General features: G+C 34.3%; 1 protein-coding gene across 2 annotated transcripts in view; it reads right to left on the bottom strand.

The window, feature by feature from the left end:
* The window catches only part of GRIN2A (glutamate ionotropic receptor NMDA type subunit 2A), a 494,246-nt gene that overhangs the window by 90,675 nt on the left and 377,596 nt on the right, over positions 1 to 25,975 (bottom strand). For both annotated transcript variants that reach the window (XM_051963532.1, XM_051963522.1), the window contains exons 6-10: positions 21,650 to 21,855; positions 11,606 to 11,774; positions 11,327 to 11,480; positions 6,052 to 6,177; positions 2,521 to 2,750 (exon numbers count right to left, since the gene is read on the bottom strand). In XM_051963532.1, coding sequence (XP_051819492.1) covers positions 2,521 to 2,750; positions 6,052 to 6,177; positions 11,327 to 11,480; positions 11,606 to 11,774; positions 21,650 to 21,855 — 885 coding nt within the window. The remainder of the gene's footprint in view (positions 1 to 2,520; positions 2,751 to 6,051; positions 6,178 to 11,326; positions 11,481 to 11,605; positions 11,775 to 21,649; positions 21,856 to 25,975) is intronic.

The following is a 25,975-nucleotide window of genomic DNA, read 5'->3' as shown; positions in this document are numbered from 1 at the left end:
CTTTTCTTCCTTTGCAAGAACACTTCTGAATAGCCACTTAAAACTTGACTAGCTGTTCTACAGTCATTACTTTTGGTTTGATGGGTTCTCAAACAGGTGCTTTTGTGCTCACTTTAAATAGGCAGAAATTGCAATTTAGTGAACAAAGTTAATGATTTGCCTTGCCCAAGCTTCTGGAGTCAAATGTCCATGGAGGAATTTCCTATTGAAATTTGAGGATGTTATGGTATACACAACCTATTTTTTTCTTTCTCCTAAATATGAGGGTTTTGTTTAGAAAAGAGTTAGATGTATAGATTTAGATAGATTTAAAGGTAAAAGGTGAAGCTCAAAAAAGACCTTAATCCTAAGACACTGAATTCCACTCCCTTATTTCATAGATGAGAGAAATGAGGTTAAGAAAAGTGCCCTGGTCAAGTCACATATTCTAATGAGAGCTATAGTCAGAGGGACAGAAAGATCTGAGTTTAAATCCTGCCTTAGATGTATGCCTCTGAGAAAGTAATTTAATATCTCTCAGTCTTTCTTATTTCATCTATAAAATAGGGGTAATAACAGCATCTCCCTTTCAGGACTATGAAAATCAAATGAGATAATCATTGTAAACCATTTAGTACAGTGCCTGGGACACAATAAATGCTAGATAAGTGTTAGCTCTTATTGTTGTTATTGCTGTTTTCCTAATCCGACTCTCTTTTTTTTTCCTACTCTATTGGATATTTCTTCCACTGAGCACACTGCCAATCAAGGTGTAAAATGTCATCATTCAACCTGTAATAGGTTTTCTACCAACTAACACTCATAAAATATCATCATTAAACAGTTTATATAGAACTTGGGAGTTATTAGATAGCTGGATGTGCAATGATTAGAGCACTGGGTCTGATGTCAAGAAGAATAGAGTTCAAATTCTGCCTTAGACTCTAATTAGTTGTATGATTATGAGCAAATCACAATTTCTTTTAGCGTGAGTTTCTTCATTTGTAAAACAGGAATAACAATACTACCTCCTACTTCACAGAGGTGCTGTGAGAATCAAATGAAATAAGGCCTCTGTGTGTGTGTGTGTGTGTGTGTGTGTGTGCGTGCGCGTGTGCCTGTATGTGTGTATGCATGTGTGATGACCACGTATTTCAAATCAGCCAGAGTCAGCAATTCAGGTTAGGGGAAACTCATAGATCTTTATTCTTAGTGAAGGTAAAAAAGGATCAAAGGTGAAGGAGAATCGGAGGTGAAGGAGGGGGTCGCGATAGCAATGTGAGCAGCTGCAACAAGATGCCAGCCAGCAGTCTCCCTTTCCATGTCCCTTTCCCCTCCCCTGCCTCCACCCACCAAAATCGCCATTTCCTATACAACACATCAGGACTTGCACAAAGAATGGGTGGGGGCCATTCTTTCTCCAAGCATATATATTAATAGAGTATGGTCCAATTACTTGGGACCTCAGTGCATCAACTCAAGCCTCAGCTCATTACATGCATGTGTACATAAGCCCTTTAAAGCCTGTATAAATATTACATTGTCATATTATTACTGTATTTGGAAACTGATTTTACATGGGGGAGGAGGGAGGGAAAAGATGGTTTGTGTTTGTCCTAGAAAGACCTCAACCTAGGGGAGCTTCCTATCCAATTAAAAAGAAAAACCATAACACTAATGCATATGGCTTGTCTAGTTAGGTAGATATACAGGATTGATGTGACTTTTTCATATTTTATATACTTTCATTTTGATGTGACTCTCTTCCCTTGTCAGGAAATAACTATTATCAGACTATCTGGAAGGGAACACTTTAGCAATCCCCATAGTCCATCCCTAGCCTGGGTATCTTCAAACAAACTTTTGAGATATTGATTAGCATATCTTTAGACAGGTTTGGAAACTGATCTGCCAGGTATATTTAATCTAGCTTGATTCCTCCACCTTTAAGCTCCATGGCACAACCTCTCCTCCTTGATCCCCTCTCTCTCAGAGTTGTTGTTTTTACTTCTCTGGTATCACTGAGAGAAACCCCTAAAAGTAAATTTCCTCTATAAAAGATTTACTTAATGATGAAATTCTTTGCTAAATTCTTTTCAATACTAAGCCCACTATGAGGTACTCTCTTTCTCTTCCTCATAGTGCCTTCCTTCTAATGGTGTCATTAGCTCTAGCTAGCTCTGATCAGTCTAACATGCCAGACAATGGTTTTCACCCACCTCATGGAGTATTTCCTTTCTCATGGTTAATTGTGAATTCTTCTGGGGAATTTGTGTTTTTTCCTTTTATATTTATATGTTCTCATAACTCTATTTCATACTTACCATGTCTATTTCATCCTTCATTTGTCTGTAATTTCTTTTCCTAAATATATCTATCCTCTGTCAAAGAAAATAGTCGTGAATTTGTCACATGTTTATTTTGAACTAAGTATTGTTATCTCAAACACATCAATTTTATAACAGCAGAAGTAGTTACCTTGTTAGATTAAGTCATACATAAAGAATCAGTGACCACACATGTCCACTGGAAACCACCTACCTTTTTATCACTTAGGCCAGTCACCTGGTCAACAAATTCCTCTTGAATCATGAAGGCAGCCAGGTTGGCAGTGTAACTGGCCAGGAAAATGACCGCAAAGAAGGCCCAAACAGACACCATGATTTTGCTGGTGGTCCCTTTTGGGTTCTGAACAGGCACAGAATTATTGAAGACCAGGCCCCAGAGCAACCATACAGCTTTTCCAATAGTAAAAGAAGGTCCATGTGGAGCTGAAAAGTATTTTGGAGAAAAAAGCACATCATAAGAATCTTTCAAAATTTTGTAGGAAAATTCTGGGTCAATCTTTCTGCTAATGACAATTCTATAATAACAAATAATATTAAAGTTGCTACTCCTGGGTCCATGGGTAGATTTCAGGGACTCACAAACAAATAGAAAACACGATTACATTTTTGCAAACTTTTAACTATAATTTTGCATTTCTTTCAATTATTTTGTTTTAAAGTTATTCTGAGTTCCTGAAACCTTACCAGACTGCTAGAGAGCTCCATCATTAACACACACACACATACACACACACACACACACACACGATTGAGAAACCCCATATTAAAGGTCAACAACTGAGCCAGCATCTGAAATCCATTTACCTATTTACTATGATCCTTTGTGAAAGGCTCTGTGTAGGATACCTAGGAAGCAGAGTTTGGAAGGGCTAGGGTTGGGGAGGAGAGGGAGGAGAATCCAAAGATCTAGTTCTTGACTTTAAGAAACTAACAGAGTAGTAGAAGAATTTATTATAAACTTTCTCAGTAGAACATAAAAACCTTGAGTGCAGAGGCTACGTTTTCATCTTTTGAATACTTGCTGCCCAGTACATTTCCTATCAGAAAGTGTTGAAAAAATGTTGATTGACAAATGTCTAAGATAGATGCAGATAAAATTTCCTAAGAAATCAAAGGAAGAAGGGATGAATTTTTCAGTGGTAATATGAGAGCAATTTTAATAGAGGATATGGAATTCAAGATTGGCCTTGAAGGATAGATCAGATCTCTGCTATGATTTCTAGACACAAGGCTAAAACATTGGTTGGAAAGAAATTGTAATGCCTTCAATGCCACACTAATGAATTTCCATTTTAATCTGTAGACAGTAGGAAGCCATTGAGGATTTCTAAGTAGGAAGGTGACAAAACTAGGGTTCCACAAAGGAAGGATAATCTGAATGAGGGAGGAGCTAAAAGTAGATATATGGTTTAGTAGTCTATTATAGAGTACATGAAAAGAAATAGGCCTCCTACTTTCACTATAGAGTACACATGTAATACATTACCTACTCTTAAAAAATAATATTCTTCATACATTTCTATCATAATGGATTTTTTCCTTCTTTCTTTGCAATATAAATGGAAACTGGGTATGCAATATCTAGACTTGAATGGGAAATAACGTTACAACCAGTTTTAGTGAGGGATTTAGTTTTCATTTTAGTAAACCAATCTTCTTAATAAACTCAAGAGCTCCTTGCAAAAATCTTTCTGAGAAACTGATTCATTATTGATCTAACACAGTTTCTTAAAAGCTTCATGAAATTCAGCTAGACCAATATTTGGCATGTTAATCCAAGTATTCCTGGCTATTTCCATCCATCAGGCTCAAATATAGAGTACACATGATGTAGAAATTAAACGATAGTAAAAAGTTTCCCAAATAGAAACATTAAGAAACAGAGGAAGGGAAGTCAGTTCTCACACTGCACAGTAAGAATTCATTTCAATAGTGCATCATAAAGAAAGTCACATATCACACAACTTCTGGTCTTTGAATCCCATTCTATCTGATAACTACAAGCTCTTTTAAAAAGACTAAAATGGCAGCAGCTAGGTCAAGAGGACCTGAGTTCAAATCTAGCCTCAGACACTTAACACTAACTAGCTGTGTGACCCTAAGCAAGTTATTTAAGCCCAATTGCCTCAGCAAATAATAATAATAATAATAAATTAAAAAGACTAAAATGTTCCTACCATTTAAATGCAAATAAACAAAATAATCTAAGAAAATATATCAGGAGGGAAATTTATAGTCTATAAAAAGTACATTTTAAAGCTTTTCAATTCTTTGTCTATTTTTGAATGAAAATCAATTTTTGTCTTCATTTTATAAAGAGAAGAGATTTTTTTAAAGGAAAGGTTAATTTTAATATTTTTTAAAAATAAATCCATGTTTGCTTGCATATACACATGGATATATATCTTTATGTATATAAAAATTAGGTCAAAATTAGTAAAAAAAAAATCTCCTGGGGTGGCCATATATATTTGAATCTGTATAATTCAATTTTGTAATTATATAAAATATAGGAATTAATTTTTAGCCCAATAGAAGTATATAGTACAAAATCAAATAAAGATTTCAAGGAGCTAATTATTTATACTATTTGATACCTCCCTTCAATACTAAAACATATACATATATGTATATAGATATAGTTACATATTCACATATATTTTTATGGCATATCATAATATATACGTGTATATGCACATATAATATATACAATATGTGTCTGGATATATATGTATATGTATGTATATCTCCTCTTTCTGTTAAAGTAAAAGACTTATAATTCCTGCTTCTGAAGAGACTGTGAATTAATTGAGCTTGGGAGGGCTGAAGTACAGCACTGCTAAAGATGATCAGGTCTGTACTAAGTCTCACATTAATACAGGGATTTTCTAGGATCAGGCTACTTAAGGCAGAGAAAAACAGCCAACACTGGAAACAGAACAGGTCAAGTTTTCTATGCCAATCAGCAATGAGAATAGGCCCCAAAATAACAACTAGAATTTTAGCCTGAGCTCTATCTAGATTTCAAAAAGACCAAAAGAAGCAAATAAACAAACAAAAAGATATTAAAAATATTCTGCTGCTATTTGATCAATGATTCCTGAACACTTGATGGACGTTCATCTAGCAATGTAAAAAAATTCATATAATTTTACTTCAAAGTAAAAATGTCATCTATTATTTCTATTTTCTTTGACTTATAAATCAATTGTCAATTGATGTAGCTAAGTTCTTTGAAGTATATTTTAAATTCCAGTCTTTTCTGGGCACTCAAAATTACTTTTTGCAGAATATTTTCACTGAAAAATCTAATTTTTATCTTTAAAATATATTTTAACTATCTCAAACCTTTCCAAGCAAACTGAAAGTGCTGGATGATATCAATCTAATAATCATTAACATCATACTAAAATGATCTCACAGTGTTCCATTTTATTTTTTTCTTTAGAGATCCAAGGTGACCCATAGGGTTGATCATACTAAGATATAAAAAAAAATCACAAAACCAACAAAAGCTAATGTTATAATATACTACAGAGGGAGGAATGTGTTCTCTAAGGAAAAAAAAAAGAGTTTGCTAAACACTAATGAAATAGCACATCATCAAATAGTGCTCATTAAGCACCCACACAACATTTTAATCCCATGTATAAAACAGCTAAAAAAGGGGAGGGGGAAAGGAATGCTGAATAGGTGGTTGATTTGGTAAAACACGAATACTTACCTTTCCCTCTGGCTAAGTTCCTGTTATAGCCAACTGGACTGAAGTATTCAAATATGAAAACAGCCATGGCAGACACAATGAGGAGCATCACGAACATCATCACCCACACAGAAGCACTAAAAGGTTCTGTAGCAAAAGAGACCCAAAGATTATACTAAATTATACTAGAATTATATAGTTGTTTATGCTAGAATTCTAGAAAGCTCATGTCAGGCCAGCCTAGCAAGTTATGCAGACATTAAAATAAACTAGAAAGGAAAGAGTAGCATTTATGAATACAGAACAATTTGAGCAAAACTAAGGAAAGACAGACAGGTAGAGAGAGAGAGAGAGAGAGAGAGAGAGAGACAGAGAGACAGAGAGACAGAGAGACAGAGACAGAGACAGAGAAAGAGAAAGAGAAAGAAAAAGAAGCAGGAAGGGTGGGAGGGAGAAAAGCAGAGAGGGAAAGAAAGAGAGAGAGAGAATAGGAATGCCCTGTCTTACAAGTTTAAGAGGATAGAGGGGAACTTGCACATTTACCTTATTAAACCTATCCTTATCTCTAGAAACTTTTATATTTGAACTATCTCAGAAAAAATAAACTCTACACAGCGATATTTTTAAGATTTTTCTGTTGTTGGATTGATTTAAATACAACTGAATGGAGTCCATTATGCATGTACCATTTGCACTATAATGTAAGAAAGAGATTCCATTTATTTTGTATACAGATTATATAGATGTCTAGCTTAAAAATGCTTTAATCTACTCATTACCAAGTTATGCAAGAACAAAACCCAGGTTATCTGGGTGGACAGCTATTTTGGTTCATAAGGATGAACAGCTAAAGAGAAGTCTAAATACAGCTATGCTCTGGTACACAATGAGGTACTATAGATAAAATGAAATGAAAACTTGCCTTGTTGAGGATATTGTTGTGTGTGTGTGTGTATGTATATATATATATCAGTAGTTATACAATTGTATAAAACTGTACCTATCAGCATCATGAAAAAACATGAATCATTGAAAATTTCTTCTACCAAGATCCATATATGAGATTTCAATGAAAATAATTTGCTTTGTCTTTATCTTCTCTGTCTTTGTCTCTGTTTCTCTCTGTGTGTCTATGTGTGTGTGTGTCTCTCTGTCTCTATGTCTCTCTGTTCCAATACCACAAGTTAGGATTGATGACTGTCTTGCAGGGAAAAATGTTAAGAAGATAGCTTGAAAAATCATCTGTTTTGGTCCACTTTCTGATAGGATAAACTGTCCAGAGTCCCAACCAAGAAAGAACACTGAAAAGATTATTGAAGAAGGACCTTAAATAGAAGCTTACTGGTCCAGAAGTGTGATCACACCTCTCCACAATTCTAACATGAGAAAGGAATTCAGGCCCTGGTAGATATGTTGACCCATTATTACTGAAATCAAGGGATAAAATTTTCGGAACTTTTTTAAAAATTGAAAATGTCACCAGAGATACCAGCCCAGTATTTCAGGAACTTTCAGTTAAAATTTTCTAGTGAAAAAGAGTGCCTTAATTTGTGAAAGGTTAGGAAGTAAGCTAGTAAAGTGATTTTTTTTTCCTTGAGGGAGAATGAGTAGGAGAACAGAGAAAATAAGAAAGAACAATATAATCAGATTCTGAATGATTCTGCTCTTCCAGATGACTGCACCAGTGAATGGGAAAATATAGGTCTGACAGATTTCATTACAAGATCCACAACCTAAGGATGAGGACCCTTAATAAGGATAGTATATAGCAAGTGGAAGAAGGATGTAATTTACTAACCAGAAAAATTATATTGAGTATGTTGGGTAAAAAAGCCTGCAGAGAAACATCTTTCTATTTTTTTTAAGATACAAAAGAAATGAGAAGCAAGTATATTTTTGCTAAATCTGATCAAATGTTCAAAGTCAGAATTTTGGTTTATCTTTCTTTTGCCAATGTGTTACCACTTCTGGGAAGTTAGTAAATAGGGCAAGAAGATTGAACCCAGGTTCAAAATGGTTGATCCTTGTTTATGAGAAAAGTCGAGATTTATTTCACTTCTCCTCTTGAGAGAAGTGAATTTCATTAATCAGAGGCCAAACATTTTTATCTTGTTGGCTATGAGAGAACAGAATAAAAATAGTAGACAACTTAGCAAGAGGACCCAGAGGACTTCCATCTAAACGTGTACTCTGAGGCTTGTCACCTGTATGACCTTAATCTTTCTCGATCTCACTTTCCTTATAAACAAAATGATAGCCTCAGTACCTATCTATGATTTTAATATCCTATGATCTAATAAAACAATGAGAGTATAGATGGTACTCATTTACTTGTGTGTCCCATTCAGATTTCTCAGATCCTGAACCCAACTTTGGGATTTTGAAATTTTCTTCCAAAATGTCTGATAATTAATGATTGATTAAAAATAATAAAATAGCCTTACTCTCATCATTAATTCTTCAATGGCTTAATCTAGAGATGTTTTTGGTATTGTTCTATTTTCATAGAATAAGCAAAACTAATTTAACACAGAGAAATCTTTCTCTATTTTAAAATTCAGGAGAAAGAAATAATGATAATGACTGTGTATTTCTCAAAGTCTGTCTTCCACACATAGAGATTACACAACTGGAATAATGAGTGTTGAGCAAAATCCAGTAAGTGGAATAGATTTCAAAAGCTTAATAGATTACTGAAAATGAAAATAGCAATTCCTTGGGTTTCCATGAGGAAAGTAGCACTTGTAATTCTCCTAGTCAACATTTTAGTCAGGAAAATGAAGCAGATTATGCCTTGCCTAAAGCTAATGCCCTGTATAAGTGAACGGGGGAAAAATTTCAAGAGAGGCAATGTTATATAATGGGAACTAGACTGTGTTTGGAATCATGCATTTGGGTTTGAACCCCATTCTTGTTACTTTTGTGACTTGTTACCTTTGTGATTCTGAGCAATTATCTTTGATGGGCAGCTGCTCTCTTATCTAATGAAATAAGAAGTGAATACCTGACCTCTGAGTGGAATTTTAAATAGAACACTAGACTTGCAGTCAGGAAGACCTGGTTTGAACCCTCACTCAGATACTTAAGAGCTATGTCTTCCAGGAAAAGTCACCTAAACTGCATCTGCCTCAATTTTCTCATTTGTAAGTTCAGAATAATAATAGCCCAAATATAATACATAATATTGTTTGTCTTTCATTTTTTGAAGATGTGACATGAGATTTGTGGGTGAATAGGATTTAAATGAAGCAGAGTTGCACAAAATTGTCAATGTTACTCTCTCTTCCAGAGTCATCAAAATCAGTACCAAAAAAATTCAATATACTGGTTATAGTCCAGGATGCACCTTGGAATCTTCAATATCTGACCATGCTCTCAGAATTTTTTTCTCATTCACCCATTTCATTGGGGGAAGTCTTAACATGCCTGGAGGCATCCCCCTAATTCACCAATGAAATTGAAGTACATTGGTTGCCTTCAACCTAAGATAGGCTGTCTGCCAAGAGGATTTTTTACTAGGGTGTGATCTGTATTTGTAAATAAATGATATATAATATATAGATAAAGAACTTTGTAGATCTTAAATCATTAAATATTATATAAATATATTTATTGTTGTTATTATTATTATTAGCATGGGGATTCCATAGTCTTTTCCAGATTCACCCAAGGTGGTTGAGCAAAAAGCATGTTGCCTGATGTTAGTAAGTACAGGAAACTAACCCTTTTCCCCAATACTCCCCAAACTCAAACATCTGGAAGATCCTGATTCTTTTTTTAAAATAACTTTTTATTGATAAAACCCATGCCAGGGTAATTTTTTACAGCATTATCTCTTGCATTCACTTCTGTTCTGATTTTTCCCCTCCCTTCCTCCACCCCCTCCCCTAGATGGCAAGCAGTCCTTTACATGTTGAATAGGTTACAGTACATCCTAGATACAATATATGTGTGCAGAACCGAACAGTTTTCTTGTTGCACAGGGAGAATTGAATTCAGAAGGTATAAATAACCCGGGAAGAAAAACAAAAATGCAAGCAGTTTATATTCATTTCCCAGTGTTCCTTCTTTGGGTGTAGCTGCTTCTGTCCAGAAGATCCTGATTCTAATAAATCTTTAAGAATTGCTCAATTTCTTTATCAACTCTTTGAGTCTAATTTCACTACTTCTTGTGTCTTTTTTTCCAGCCAAAATGCTTTCCTAACATTGATAGTATTCATTTAGTAAACCAGGGGAAAGAACAAGTCATTCTGTTTAAATCCCAAGTCCTGGGAATGAAACATGATCTTAAGGTTCCCTCACACTGCTCTTATAATGGTTCCATGTAGCAAACCATATAAGATAACATCATGCTAAATCAGCATTTTCTTTGACTATCCCCCAATAACAAAAATTATCAGCTGTGACTTATTTGACTTTGACTATTCTAGACAAAAATATTACTTTGGGCCCACAGACCTACTGTCCAGAAAATAAGGGAACAGAAAGCATAAATAAGCCATGATTTTATACCATCCCCACCTAAAAAACCCTTTATAATTAAAAAACAAAAGAGGAAGATAATAATTCATGTTATAAACATATTAATAATAATTCATATTATAGTAATTAAAATGAATAATAATTCATGATATATAACATGTTATTGATAATAATTCCTATTATAAAAATAGTTTCCTTCACAAGAACATAAAACTTAAATATTTGGTTCTCTTACACATTTAAAACATAAAACATAACATCAACATCAATTTGCACATTTCTTAGAATATACCTCTCAGTAAAACCAAGGAACACACATACAGTGTTAGACTCATATTATCCTTTTGTGCTTTATCCTGCATGAGAAAGAAACAATTTCTAACATACTAGAAAATGTTAAGTAGAGATGCAAGAACATAAGAGTATTTTATTAGTTGCTGCAAATGGATTGAGAGTGATGCTCTTTTCTGTAGTGCTTCTGCAAATCAGTATTGTATTCTACCATAAACTCACAAGGTCATTGTCTGAATATGTAACTATATATCATATCCAGTAAGGGAAGAGTTAAAAAAAAAAAAAAAAAAAAAAGATGGTCATTACTGGGTAACTAGAGTAATATAAATGAAGTATTGGTACTATCCAGACACTATGAAAGCTGTCACTATTTTTACTCTACATTCATTTATAGGGATCTATGCCCTGAGAGAATACACAATTGATCCTAATCCATAAAAATCAAAGAAAATTATCAAGGATTCTGTTCTAATGGTCAATCAGTTCCAAAGCATTATTTTTTAAAAAGCAGGAACTATACCTAAAAAGGCAGACGGAGATACTGTGCCATTACTTCGGGAAACCATGACACTGATTCCTGTCTCCACAAAAGGAACAGAAAAGTCCACCACTTCTGAACGTTCCTCATTAATTGTCAGAGACCCTACTGCCATGACTGCTCGATGGTACACAACCTGGAATCAGACAAGAAAAAAGAGAGCATTTCACTACTTCATCAGAGACTCCTTATTTTTCCACTGTCTTGAATTTCAAATCCCATATCTTCCTTTAAAGGGATTTTTTACCTAACCTCACTTACTTCCCCAATCATTCCATTCCACACGTTATTGACTTTCTTCCCATGCTTCCCATTGGTCACCAGGTAGAGGTCATAGGTGAACTTCACAGTCCGAGATAGCTTCTTCAGGATATCAATACAGAAGCCCTTGCAGCATTTCTTTACATTGGTCCCCTCGTTGGTTGAATTGCTATAAAATAAAAAGAATGCAATTCAATTCAACCAACATTTATTAAATCTCTAATATCTCTATCACAAGGCTATTGTGAAGAAAGTGCTTTGTAAAAATTAAAGTATTATTAAAATATAAATATTAAAATTATGATTATTTGCAATATATTATGCTATGAGAGTTCAAGGACTCGTATGATTGAATTAATCCTTCCTGTCCTTTCAGAAGTTAGAGCTTTCGGTAGTGAGCAAAGGGTCTAGGAGAAGGGTAGAGAAATCATGTACACACACAATACATAAAGTGCAATGAAAGGAAATGAGAGATCTAAATAAAGTGAACCTTGAAACCTTAAGGACAGAGAGAAAACATTGAGCCTCAGTGTAGGCTTCAAGGTCTTTTGGAGGGCAAGCAATATACATTGCTTTATGAATCATGTTGAGAGAAAAATCAGAGCAAAGGGGAAAAATGATAGGAGAAATTTTAAAAAGCAGAAAAAAGAAGTGAACATAGCATGTGTTGATTTACATTCAGTCCCCTAGATATATATATTTTTGGATACAAATGGCATTTTCTATCCAAAGTCCATTGGGATTGCTTTGGATCACTGAAGTGCTGAGAAGAACCAAGTCTTTCATAGTAGATCATTGCACATTGTTGCTGTTATTGTGTACAATGTATTTATTCCTGGTTCTGCTTGTTTTGCTCAGCTTCATTTCATGCAAATCTTCCAGGCTTTTCTATAATAAACTTGTTCATCCTTTTTATAGAACAATAATATTCCATTACTTTCATGTACCTCAGCTTCTTCAGCCATTCCCCAATTGAAGGGCATCCAATCCTTTTCCAATTCTTTGCCACTACAAAAATAGCTGCTATAAATATTTTTGCACATATGGGTCCTTTTCCCTCCTTTATGATTTCCTTGAGATAGCAGTGATGGCACTGCTGGGTCAAAAGGTATGCATAGTTTTATGGCCCTTTGGACGTAATTCCAGATTGCTCTCCAGAATGGTTAAATCAATTCAGAACTCTACCAACAATGCATTATTGTCCCAGTTTTCCCACATCCCTTTCCATATTTATCTTTATCTTTTCTTTCATCTTAGCCAATCTGAGAGGTGGGAGGTGGTACTTCAGAATTGTTTTAATTAGCATTTCTCTAATCAATAGTGAATTAGACCATTTTTTTATATAATTATAAATGGCTTTGATTTCAATATCTGAAAATTCTTCAAATTCTTTTATCATTTATCTATTAGGGAATGACTTGCCTTCTTATAAATTTGACATAGTTCTTTATATAGAAATGAGACCTTTATCAGAAACATTGGCTATAAAGATTTTTTCCTAGCTTTGTACTTCCCTTATAATCTTGTTCCTATTGGCTTTGTTTGTGTAGAACCTTTTCTAATTTAATGTAATTAAAATTATTTATTTTGCCTTTCATAAGCTTCTTTAGTTCTTCTTTGGTCATAAATTCCTCCCTTCTCCAAAGATCTGATAGGTAAATTATCCCTTGTTCTCCTAATTTGTTTATAATATAATTCTTTATGCCCAAATCATGTATCCATTTTGATCTTATTTTGGTATGGGGTGTGAGATGCAGGTCTATGCCCAGTTTCTGACATATTATTTTCCAGTTTCCCCAGCAATTTTTGTCAAATAGTGAGTTCATATCCCAGAAGCTGGAGTTTGGGGATTTATCAAATACTAGATTACTATAGGCAGTTTCAAGGACTTGATAGCACATTAGAACTGAAGGAAGCAAAGTATTCCAACAGGGAATGAGGAGGGAATCCATTCTAGGCAACATTTAAAACAACCCTCAATTTCACTGGTCCAGGGATTTTCAAGGGCAGACTTCTTCTCCATCAATGTAGATGAGTAGCTATTTGCCTTTTTTATTTAGCCTTAGAGCAAGGGTTCAAAACCTGAGTTTTGTGAACTGCTTTTAAAATTTTTAACATTTTAATAAATATATTTTAATATTATTGTTTTCTTTTTAATGCTATATATTTCATTTCATGCATTTAAAATCTTTATTCTGAGAAGAAGTTTGTAGGCTTCACCAAATTAGGGTCTATGACCCATTTAAAAAAAAGATTATGAACGAATCCCTACCTTAGATGGTTATCTGAGTCACTGAGAAATTAAATAATGTGGCCTTAGTCACACAAGGCCTTCTAAATCTAATGAAAGCCCTTTATCCACTATATTTTACTGACTTAGGATGTATTGTATAAAATCTATTTGTTTAAATACATTATTTAAAAAATCTAAGAAAAGGCCGGAGCATATGGAGTCCTCAGGTAGAATGAGAATATGATGGCATGGTCAAAGAAATTGGTTTGGAATCTGTATTTTTGTAAAGAGAAAGTGATGCCTAGTAAAAAATGGAAAAAGGCTGAAATTCATTAGAACTTGCTAACCCCAGCTCTCCCACTATTGATAGGGTCTCTCTAAGTCTCAGTTTCCTCATTTGTCAAAGAGAAATTTTAAAACATGCCTACTACTTATCGCAAGTATTAAAGTGATGACAAAAGTGCTTGAATATGTTCAAAGTTAGAGATTATAAAATAAAATATTATAATATTACATGTGGCATCTTCATCTTTATAAGATATGGGACTTTGCATCCATTATCCCACTTTATTCCTTCTAAAAAGCTTGGTTTATAATTTTGGCTAATAATGATACTATAATTCTTCATTCTTTTCCTTCTGCTTAGACAAGACCTGTAATTTTATTGGTATAGTGACATCCCTTCAAAGCAAGACCCTCTACCAAAACAAATGGCAATCACTTTGTAACTAAGAGGTATTTTGTAGATCTTAAGTGACTTGATATGGTCACAAAATCAATAAATATCAAAGGCAGAACTTGAACCCACATCTTCCTGACTCAGATCAGCTTCCTAATTACCATAACTCTCTACCTCTTGACATAATTTGTTAAATTAAAATAGGCTAAAATCTAATTCTTCTCTAGATTCTAATTGATTATCTTAATAAAAAGTCAATCCTGTGTTCAGAAACTTTTTTTTCTAGATTATATGCACCCAAGGACTTTTTTCCTTTTATTTCTCTCTTTGGTGGTGGGAATGGGAGTGTTGATGGTGTAGGCAATTGGGGTTAAGTGACTTACTTAGGAAGCCACAACTAGTAAGTATCTGAATCTGAATTTGAACTCAAGTCCTCCCAATTCCAGGGTCAGTGCTATATATCCATCCAAATTACCCTCACCCAAGTTCTTTTAGTACAACAAATGTTCTATGCACATTATTCTTTCTCATTGATAGGAAATGCTTTCTCCTAGAAACATTATATTTTCCACATCTGGAAGCTGAGATTGAGCCAAATTCAACTCCTTATTCACTTCCTGTCTCTGTTCTCCCACTGTGTCTTGTGGTTTCAGGAGGAAGCCAAAAGTAATGTCCACAAGAATCAACTGGGACTTATTTAGAATGTAAACTCTCTGAGGTCAACGTAAGAACTTCAATGAAGCACTGAGGTCTGAATCTCCCACTAAGTACCTAGACAAGATCCTTGGAATGCATCGTTATTATTAAAGTATTTCCCCCAAATCAACACTATTTTCGATAAGCAAATACAAGATTTTATTTTTCTCTTCAGTTTCCTTCCAGTGGGCTGTTGGGTTTAGCAGTGATCCTGAATCTTTCTAGTCTTATTACATCAATTTTTATAGGACTTTTGCAGTCCATGCTGAGTTTAGGAGCACCTACAGGCATTTCCAGTGATTTCCTAAAGGAATCTGTGACATCTCTTCAATTTCTTACAAATATTAGATTTCAGTAAATTCCTCTGCAGTTTTCTGACATAAGAAAGGCATAATAGCTTGGGTAGTTTATCTCATGTGACCAAAAATATCTCTCCAATAGAAATGAAAAAATCACAAAAATCCCACAATTTTTTGACTTTTAAATACAACAATGTCCTCCTTCTGCAAAAAAAAAAAAAAAAAAAAAAGCACAAACAGTTATCTTTAGCATACCTCAACACCAAATCAATAGGGCTTTTACTATGATGTAAAGTAAAACAAAAACAAACAAACAAACGAACAAATAAATAAATGAAAACAGATAAATGAATGAATGAATAAAAAATAAATAAATAAAGCACTGGACTTAAAAAGGAAAAAGATTCTAGCTCTGAGCCTGATATTACTCAGCTGTATGATTTTGAATAAGTCATTTTACCTCTGTGCCTCAGTTCCCATATCTATAAATAAAGAGAATTGAAATACATTGTATTGAATGTCTCTTCTAGCTATAACATTTAGAATTGTTGTTATTGTTGCTTTTTAATCCAGTCCCCCTAATAACAAATGGCACATTGTTGAAAGTCACTTGTGAAGAGTTAGTGATCTTATGGACCAGAATGAAATTAATTCATTCATATGCAACCCAAATGTTCTCCTAACACTCAACTCCATCCAGATGAGCTATCTCTAGCACTGTCCAAAACTCTTGATCACCTAAACTCTGGATATCTAATGTACTGCTGGTTTTTCTGTTGTATCAAGCAAAAATATTTTCTAAGGATCTACTACATGCCAGTTTGTACTATATAACTGTTAGATACTGGGAATGAACAGATAGCAATGAGATCATTTTAAAATCTCAAGTAGCTTGCATGTTATTGAATAAGACAGCATGTGTACATGGTAATTTTGGGACAGAGAGAGTCACTAGCATCTGAGAAAAGTTGAAAAAGCTTCATATAAAAATCATTGGAACTAAATCTAAAAAGGGACTAAGAATCCTAGAAATTGGAAGTAAGGAGAAAGCACATTCCAGCCATAGAGATAGAAGATGGAATATTTTGTTTGAGGAATGGTCAGTTCGAATGGATTATAAAGTAGGTACAAGTCCTACACATGTAAGTTGGAGCTTACAGCCAAATTAGACATTGAATATCAAAGAGAGAATTTATCTTTGATCCTAGAAGTAATAGGAATGTATTGAAGTTTACTAAGCATGAGAGTGATATGATCAGATTTGTGTTTTAGGAATATATGTGATAACCATGTGAAAGATGAGTTGGAAAGGGTAAGACCTGCATACTATGTTTCTTGAGTTATCATGATTCTTGCTTAAACAATTTTAGGAATTAATATTATAGCTTTTTTGCACTGTCTCAACACTACTCCCAAACATTTGGTAAATGAAGACTCACACCATTGATCCTTTTCACCCACTGGGAATCCCAACTTTAATGTCTGGTTTCATGAATATCTGAACAATTTCACAGCATATCTGTTTTCCTTGCCACTTATCCTCCCCATAAATTGAATGAAAAATATGGAAATAAATCTGATCACGGGGTCTTAATAAATCCTTGTTTGCTGACAGACTCTTGGCTCTGGCATTTTGTAGTTTAATTTAGAATTTTAAGAACTGTCTTTTCAAATTACAGTGATGTGGTAGATAATAATGAAGTTGGAGTAAGAAAAATCTGGGGTCAAGTCCTTCTTCTTAAACTTATTAGCTATGTTGTTGTTTTTCAGTCATGTCTAACTCTTTGTGAGCCCATTTGGGGTTTTCTTGGCAAAGATATTGGAGTGGGTTGCCATTTCCTACTCCAGGCTATTTTATAGGTTAGGAACTGAGGAAGACAGAGGAAATGACTTGCTCAGGGTCACATAGTTAGTAAAAATCTGAGATAAGATTTAAACTCAAAAAGATGGTCTCTTTGACAAGGAATAATACTCTATCTTTATCATTTAGTTGCCTATGAGTGCCCACGTAAGCTTGGATAAATCATTAAAGATATCAAATGTATCAAAGGCAGGATTGTCATGTGGTCCATGAGGGGTCAATATGATGATTAATGCTCCCATTTTATAGATGAGGAATCTGAGGCCATGAGAACTGAAGTGATTTGAGAAATAATACATGATTATCAGGTGTCAAAGTCACAATTTGAATTCAAAGTTTTCTTTTTTAAAGTCTAGTTGACAGAGCTGATATTTGAAACCAGATTCTCTGTCTACCAATTGGGATAACAATTGCACTTATCTCACAGGGTTGTTGTGAAGATCAAATACAATGATGTCTATAAAATCATTTTGTCGGGGATAGGTGGTGCAGTGGATAGAGCACCAGCCCTGAAGTCAGGAAGGCTTGAGTTCAAATTTGAATTCAGACTTTAATACTTCCTAGCTGTGTGATCCTGAGCAAATCACTTAACCCCAATTGCCTCAGAAAAAAATCATTTTGTCTATAAATGTCTATAAATTATTAAAGTGCTATTAAAATGCAAGCTGCAATTATTTAATCAAACCCCTCCTTTTCACATATGAAGACAATGATGCTTTGACAAAGTGCTATATCCAAAGATTATACAGATTGTCAAGTAACAGAGATTATATTTGAACCCAGGCCAATCCATCCATCCAGTCAAGAAGCATTTAATAAGTGAGGTTGAGGTACCATTCTAGGTACTTGAAATGCAAATATTGAGAAGGTAACAATTCCTATATTTATTTTTTCGACTGTACCACACAGCCCTCTGTTCTTTCCTTAAGCTTTTATTTTAGTCTTCCTTTTTTTTTTTTTTTTCAATTTTGCCCTTTCCAATCTCTTGGGTATTTACTGGATTTGGATTGTATGAATTTTTCTTTTCCTTTCCTTTGTTTGGCATTGACATATAACTACCATCAAATGTACAGTTTAAGATCAACTAGAGATTGCTCCTGTGACAGTTTCTGAGTTAACTGACTTTTAGCAAGATCTAAATCTATAACACTCTTCCATCTTTAAATAGGAAAGGCTGCTATTTTAAATGAATGCCTCTGTTAAAGTATTCCCCTTGATCTGGAAACATCTTACAGAGGTGGAAAGTACTTTAACCAAGCATCAATTGAGGGGCTTTCCTTAAGGAATAAGCATAGACATCAATGCCCTAATAGACCCTTCATTACAGGGGGCATGGTAGGAAGAGATCAATCTGTACTGAAGATATCTTTATTTTACAATGAATAAAATAAACAGCTCTCCCTGACATTTGAGAATGGGGTGGGGGAAGTGGGAACTGAAAGATCTAAAATTAAAATTTTAGTTAGTACTGAGTAGTCATTTTAGTGTTAGACATACAACTACCAAGAAATCATAATTTAGGAAGAAGGAAGGAAGGAAGGAAGGAAGGAAGGAAGGAAGGAAGGAAGGAAGGAAGGAAGGAAAGAGACAGAGACAGAGAGAGAGAGAGGGAGATAGAGAAGAGAGAGTAGCCAGGTAGAATGTAGCTCTTCAATATTAAAAAATAATAGGCAATGTGGTTTGGTCTTATTTGGTGCAAACAAGTTTCAGAACTGTGATCAATAGAAGAAAATTGCCCCTTTCCTAAATCCACATAGATCACTAGATTGTTGTTCATATATGTACAAAAAAATGGAGGGAAAGGACATCAGGTAAAAGCTTTTTGTGTGGGGAGAGGGGAAATTGACTTTACTATCTGAAAATATAAGTAACTAAATGAGTTTAAATTCCAGTTTTGTCATTAAATGAGCAGATTGTTGCCTGCTATGCTATTTCCATTTGGACACTTCTAGCTATAAGGCATCCAAGTGATAATTAACAGTGGTGTCTTGTCTAGGAGTGTTAAGGACAATTGGGATCTCTTTATTCCCCAATGTTAAGAAGGATTAAATTGACTATATTTCCCGCAGGTAAGCTTGCCTGGGAGGCAGCCTGTTCAACCTGTGCAAAAATGACTTCTATTGCATGACTTGATTTTTTTTTTTAGATGATTCTTTGAAAACAAAGGGTAATCTTATTTTTCCAGGGAAAATCCATTGTCTTCCAATATTAAGTAAGAAATGAAATTAGGAACAAAACTAAGAACAATACTCTACCACAGAAATCAGAGAAATGAAAAAGATAGCAGGGTATGGTAGAAACAGCAATAGACCAGGTGTCCCAAAATTTTTAATGACTATTTAAGCTTTAATAACTGAAAATGATTCAAATTCCATCTCTGCTACTTACAACCCATACAACCTATATGATAAGTCACTTCAACTTCCAAAGAATCATTATCTTCATATATAAAGTGAAGAGCTTTTATGAAATGATTATAGCTCATATTTTATAGCACTTTTCGATATGCAAAATAATTTACAGATATCATTGTATTTGATCTTCACAACAACCTTGCAAGATAAGTGTTGGTGACCACATTTCACAATCTCAAAGAGATTAACAAGGATCAAACATATAGTAAGGATAAAAGTGGCATTTCATCCCAAATTTTCCTGATTCCAGATCCAGTCCTATAACTAATATGCCATTGATAATCACTATGATCCTCATAAAGTTCTTTCCATCTCAGTTCTATTATTCAATTCAAATGCCATGTGTAGCCTTTTTGTTTAGTTCCTCTAACTATTTAGTCCCTATTCTACCAAATTACTTTACTTTATTGTGTATGTATTATATGTTTGTGTATGTGTATGTGTATGTGTTTGTGTGTGTTAGGTATATATATTGTGTCCACCTATGGAATAAAAAGTCCTCATCATTTAGCATATGTGTGACTCATAATAGGCACTTAATAAAACAAAGCTTCTTAATTGGCTGACTGATTATAGAGTAAATTATCCCACCTTGCATGGAGATGGATATTTTATTTGTGTTGTTTTTTGTTTTGTTTTTAGAGATTGAAGTTTTGACAAAAATAATATGAATAATGGTGTCATGAACTAAGGTATGAAAGACTAGATATGAAAAAAAGTACCATTCCAAAGGAACTAAAAAGCAACAAATTGAAACATTCTCTCTATGATGTAACTGGGCACTTAACCTGGCTTGTCATTGAGACACTTCCTTTCATCCTGACATGCTATTGCTAGCTACCAAATGTGGTTTACCATGTGATACTCAGCTCTCTTTGCAAGGGAATTTACCTACCATGTGTCTTCCTTGATTCTTTTTTTTTTTAATTTTATTTTATTTAATAATAACTTTGTATTGACAGAATCCATGCCAGGATAATTTTTACACAGCATTATCCCTTGAAATCACTTATGTTTCATTTTTCCCCTCCCTTCCTCCTCCCCCCCCCCAAGATGGCAAGCAGTCCTATATATGTTAATTATGTTGCAGTATATCCTAGATACAATACACATTTGCAGAACCGAACAGTTCTCCCGCTGCACAGGGAGAATTCTTCCTTGACTCTTAACCAGGAAGATCTCAACCATTTATTCTCTATTAGTCTCAGTTGCTGGCAAATTCTATAACCTATTGTTTGAAAGATTTGGAAATTCAAACCATAGAATATTTGAATTGGTAGAGTTGTGGCAGAATTGGTAGGGATCATGGCTAGAAGGAGCCTGATTCATTGTTTTATATATGGAGAAACTGAGGATTAGGGAAATTCCAAGGGATTTGGAATCAAATGGATTTGGTTTTCATAACCTTGCTGACAAGTACATGACTGTATTTTATTTTGTAACTTAGTTTAGGGAAAACAAGAAACCTGAATGGATTAGGGAAAATTTTTCCATGAATCAAGATAGACTAGTATTAATTCAAATATCAACTCAGTAACAAACTAGTTGTGAGACCTACACACTTTAGTTTTCTGAATCTACATGACCCTTCTGTGGGTAGACTAAATGATCTCTAAAATCACTTTTCAAAAACTCTAAATCTATGATCCCATCATTTTGTGAAATGTCCTTTTCAGAGAATAAAGAACTAATTTAAAGAAATAGTGCTAGAATCTATATTTCCTGATTCCTAGATTAAACATTCTCTGTTCTATACTTGAATTCACAAGATTCACAAGCATTATTGAATATCATTTTCCATTATTTGGGACAATAAATAAATGCTATTGAAATGTTTCCTAATAAAGATTATTTTCCCTTACTTGATTTTGACAAATTTCCGACATGGCACAGTGTTTCGCACACAGGACTCAGTCAATGGGTCTATGTCTTCCACAATGACAAATGGAGCTTCTTCCAGAGTAACGATGCTCAGATGGTTATCATCCGGCTCGCAGTCAGCAAATGATTTGTACCTCGGCCACACGGCATGTGTCAGACTCAGGGTTTGGTTCTCCCATTTCCCCACCTGTATCACAAAGAGCAAAATATACACACCCGCATTCACTATTGGTTACTATAGCAACTAGTCCTTCATTACTAAGGAAAGGAGTGAATAATACCATGAGAGGAAAAATAATCTTTTAAAAATAATAATTGAAATTTTATAGCAATTTTAAGTCGGCAAATTGTTTTAATATCTCATTTGAACTTCACAATAGCCTTGGTATAGGTGATGTAAGTACCATCAAACCCATAGACGTGAGGAAATTGAAATTAAAAGAAGTTTAAAAACTTACCCAGAATAGCATATTAGTGAGAACCCAGGATAGAATAGTAGAAAGATCATAAAAACTGAAATCATAGGCTTTGAGTTCAAATCCTGCTTTGCTTCCCTTCCCACCCTCCCCTCCCCCCACTATCTGTGGGATCTTAGATAATTCACTTCAGCTGTTGATTCTGTTTCCTCACTTGTAAAATAGAGAAGTCAGACTAGATGAATTCTAAGATCCCTCTCAATCCTAGTTCTATAATCCTGTGATCTGAATATCAGAGGCAATATTTGGCCCCATATCTTCCTGGATCTGAAGCCTGAACTCTAGCAACTACCATGAGAAAAAATTAGTAGGGAAAGAGCAAAAACAAATGGAAGAAGGCAAAGAAGACAGCCAGAAAGGGGGAAAAAAGAGAAATATAAAGATATAAAGGCAAAAAAATAGCAGAGACAAGACTACAGGTTAGGGTAGAATGGGTAAGGAAGCAAGACCCGTCAATCTAACCCAGGACATGGCTTTAGTTAAATTGCAAATTACAGTGAACATTTGTTAAATCCTAAACACTATAGTGACTCTCACAGTTTAATGCTCATTGAGTTCTGTCAAAATAAAATCAATTGTATTCTATCTGAATGATGGCCTCCGGTACTAGCAAAGTAAAATATGAAGCTTTATGTTTTGAACCTTAATTTTATTTGACAGGTTATTGGCATCACTCACTTAAAAAGCAAGCTATCTCCCTTAGCACCGAATTCTCTCTTTCCTACTCCAGCTCCCACACACAATTACTTGATATTCGAGGTCAAGATTTTATTTGCAACACCAACCTGAAGGAAAATGCCAAGGCTGAAAAGCAAGGGAGCAAATGCAACCTTGTTTGCACTGATAAAACCTTCCCACCTCTCCTTGGGTAACCTCGTTGTCCCAGGGATCATTCTCAATCTTGGGCATTCAGAACATGGAGGCATAAATTTTGAGGGAACTGTCTCCAACTGAGATGATATCTCTCTCAGTCAATAATTAGTTATCATGATTACAAGCTAGGTAACTGTTTTCAGCAGTTAAGTTTTTCCTTTTATAGAAGGCAAGTTCTTAAAGCTCTTCTAAAGCCTTGGTTATATAGCTTTGCAAAAAGAGAGGGGCCTATGGCATACATTGGGGAAGACCAGAAGCCAAAATGATCTGCAGGAAAAATTTCTTTGGTTCAAATTGTTCTGTATCAAACAGATATGTCAATATAATTGTCTCTGATCAATTCCAACTCCCACCTTTTCCCACATAGCTAGCAGGGACTGTCAAGCCAGTCCTATGCAAAAGGAATCAATCATATATGCACATCTAGGCAGTTAGATGGCTCAGTGCTGGACATACTATTGGACTTGGAATCTGAACAACCTGACTGCAAATATGGCCTCAATCCTCAAACATTTACTAGACCCTGGGCAAGTTATTTAATATCTTCCTGCCTCAGTTTTCCCATCTGTAAAATGGGGACCATATAATATTGTTGGAAGGATAAAAGTAGAGCACATTTGTAAAATGATTTGAAAACTTTAAAGGCTATATAAATGTTATTTTTATAGTCATCAACATCACAAGGAAATTCATTCATGCAGCAGAATCAAGTATAAAGAGTTCTTCAATTTAAAAAAAAAGTGAAATACAAGCCAGAATATACCTTGCTTTGAAATATGAACATAAACAAACCACACCATTATTCTTCCTAGTTGCCCAACCACTCTATGACTACATTGAGCTAGTTTTTGTTTTTCAGTTCTAAGCTATTTCTTGATTTTTCCACAACCTGATTCCATCCTATTTTTCTAGCTTTTATCTCCCATTCTTTTCCTTCATGCTCCCTATGCACAAAATGAATGTTTTTATCCCAAAACTGCTCTTACCAATACTAATTACTCTGTCCCTTCTATGAAAGCCTTCTAAAGCAGTATAAAAGATAAAGATATTAGACTATAATTCACCTTTCTGGTGAATTTCTGGTGTTCTTTTACTTCCATATCTTTGTTCAGGTAGTTTATCCTTACTATAACCCCTAGTTCTGCTTACATTACTTTTACCAAAAAGCATCATATAATTAAATATTTAGAGATAGAAGGGGTCTTGAAGACCAAATAGTGAGATCCCTTCAATATACAGATGAGAAAAATGAGACACAGAGAAGAAAGTGGCTTCTCTTTGGTCTCAACTTAAAATATTAATTCCTCCATGAAACTTTCCCTGACTTTGCCTCAATGGGAAGTTCACCTCATTTCCTCTAAATTCTACATGCTATTACTGCACTTTTACACGTTGCTTTGATTGAAATTAGTTATGTATATGGCTATCTACCACTACTAAAATATCAGTTCTATGATGGAAGATTCATGTCTTTTTTCTGGTATCCCTCACAGTATCTAAAATACATTAGCCACTTATATTATTTATGTTTCATATATGAGTTTTGTTGTTTTATATCATAGTCATTTTCCAAAATGCTATCTCCTACTACCCCATTTGACTCTCTCTTAAAACAAAGAAATGCACCAATACCACAACAACCAAATCTGATAGCAGAGGCAATATATAGCATCCACAGTCCCCATTTCTCTATGGAGAGGAACAAAGTGTATGTTTTATTATCTTTTCTTTTCTCTAGAACCAAAATTTGTAATTATAAAAATCTGACTTTGGCTTCTAGTGTCGGTTTCACTTACATTATTTTTTTTGTTTGTTTTAATTTTGTTCAAGTTTTGTCCAACTCTTTGTGATTCATTTGTAATTTTCTTGGCAAAGATGCTGAAGTAGTATGCCATTTCCTTCTCCAGCTCATTTTACAGATGAGGAAACTGAAGCAAACAGGATTAAGTGACTTGTCCAGGATCACACGATGATCTAAGTAAGTGCCTAAGGCTGGATTTGAAATGAGGTATTCCTGACTCTAGCCTAGTACTCTATCCACTGTGCCATTTAGTTGTCCATTCATCATTCTTGTCACTGTCTATTCTGTTTTCTTAGTTGTGCTTACTTAACTCTACATCAATTCCTGAAAGGCTTCCCAAGTTTCTCAGTATTCCTCATATTGCTCATTTCTTCTATTATCCTAAGATTCCATCATATTTATATATTATAATATGTTCAATAATTCCACAATCTATAGGTACCCTTTACTTCTAGTTTGGTTTATGATAGAAAATATAGTTCAAATATATTGGTACATGTGCAACCTTTCTCTTGGTCTCTTAAATTCTTAAAGAATATGTCTAACACTAGGATTTCAAAATTGTACACAGGTTGGTAAATTTTCTCCCATAATTGTTTTACAGGATATTCAAGTCAATTTGTAATTCTACCAAAAATTTATCAGCCACTTCTCTTAGCCTCTCCAAAAATCAACAATTATTTATTCAATGAATAAAATAATGGTTATTTACTTAGAATGTTCCCTTAGAAGCTATCTTCTCTCTTTCAATATAGTAGAGTATCCCAGAATAAGTTATTGTTTTTGAGTAGATCTGTGAATCTCTTGGGGAAAAAACAAAAAATGGAAGGAAGGAAGAACAGAAGGAAGGAAGGAAGGAAGGAAAACCTAAACTCCTCCAAAGAAGAGGCTCAAGGAAGAAGGAATTGAACACAATCACAGTGCCTCACACTAAAAAATATGTTCAAAGTACATTAGACCCTTTAGAAGAAAAATGCCTTTTAAAAATGTACAGTATGATTGAAATCTACTGACAGACCTTATTAGAGGCATTGAAACATTTTGCATGTATAAAATAAATAATTGCTAACAAAAAGAAGAAAAATGCTTTTGAAAGGAAATTACCTAATTCTTCTTCCCTTTATTCATACAAACAAATCTTATTTATTGCAACTACT

The sequence above is a fragment of the Antechinus flavipes genome, chromosome 1 (genome assembly GCF_016432865.1).
Source record: "Antechinus flavipes isolate AdamAnt ecotype Samford, QLD, Australia chromosome 1, AdamAnt_v2, whole genome shotgun sequence".
NCBI classification, from domain to species: domain Eukaryota; kingdom Metazoa; phylum Chordata; class Mammalia; order Dasyuromorphia; family Dasyuridae; genus Antechinus; species Antechinus flavipes.
This window is presented reverse-complemented; position numbering and strand designations above follow the sequence as displayed.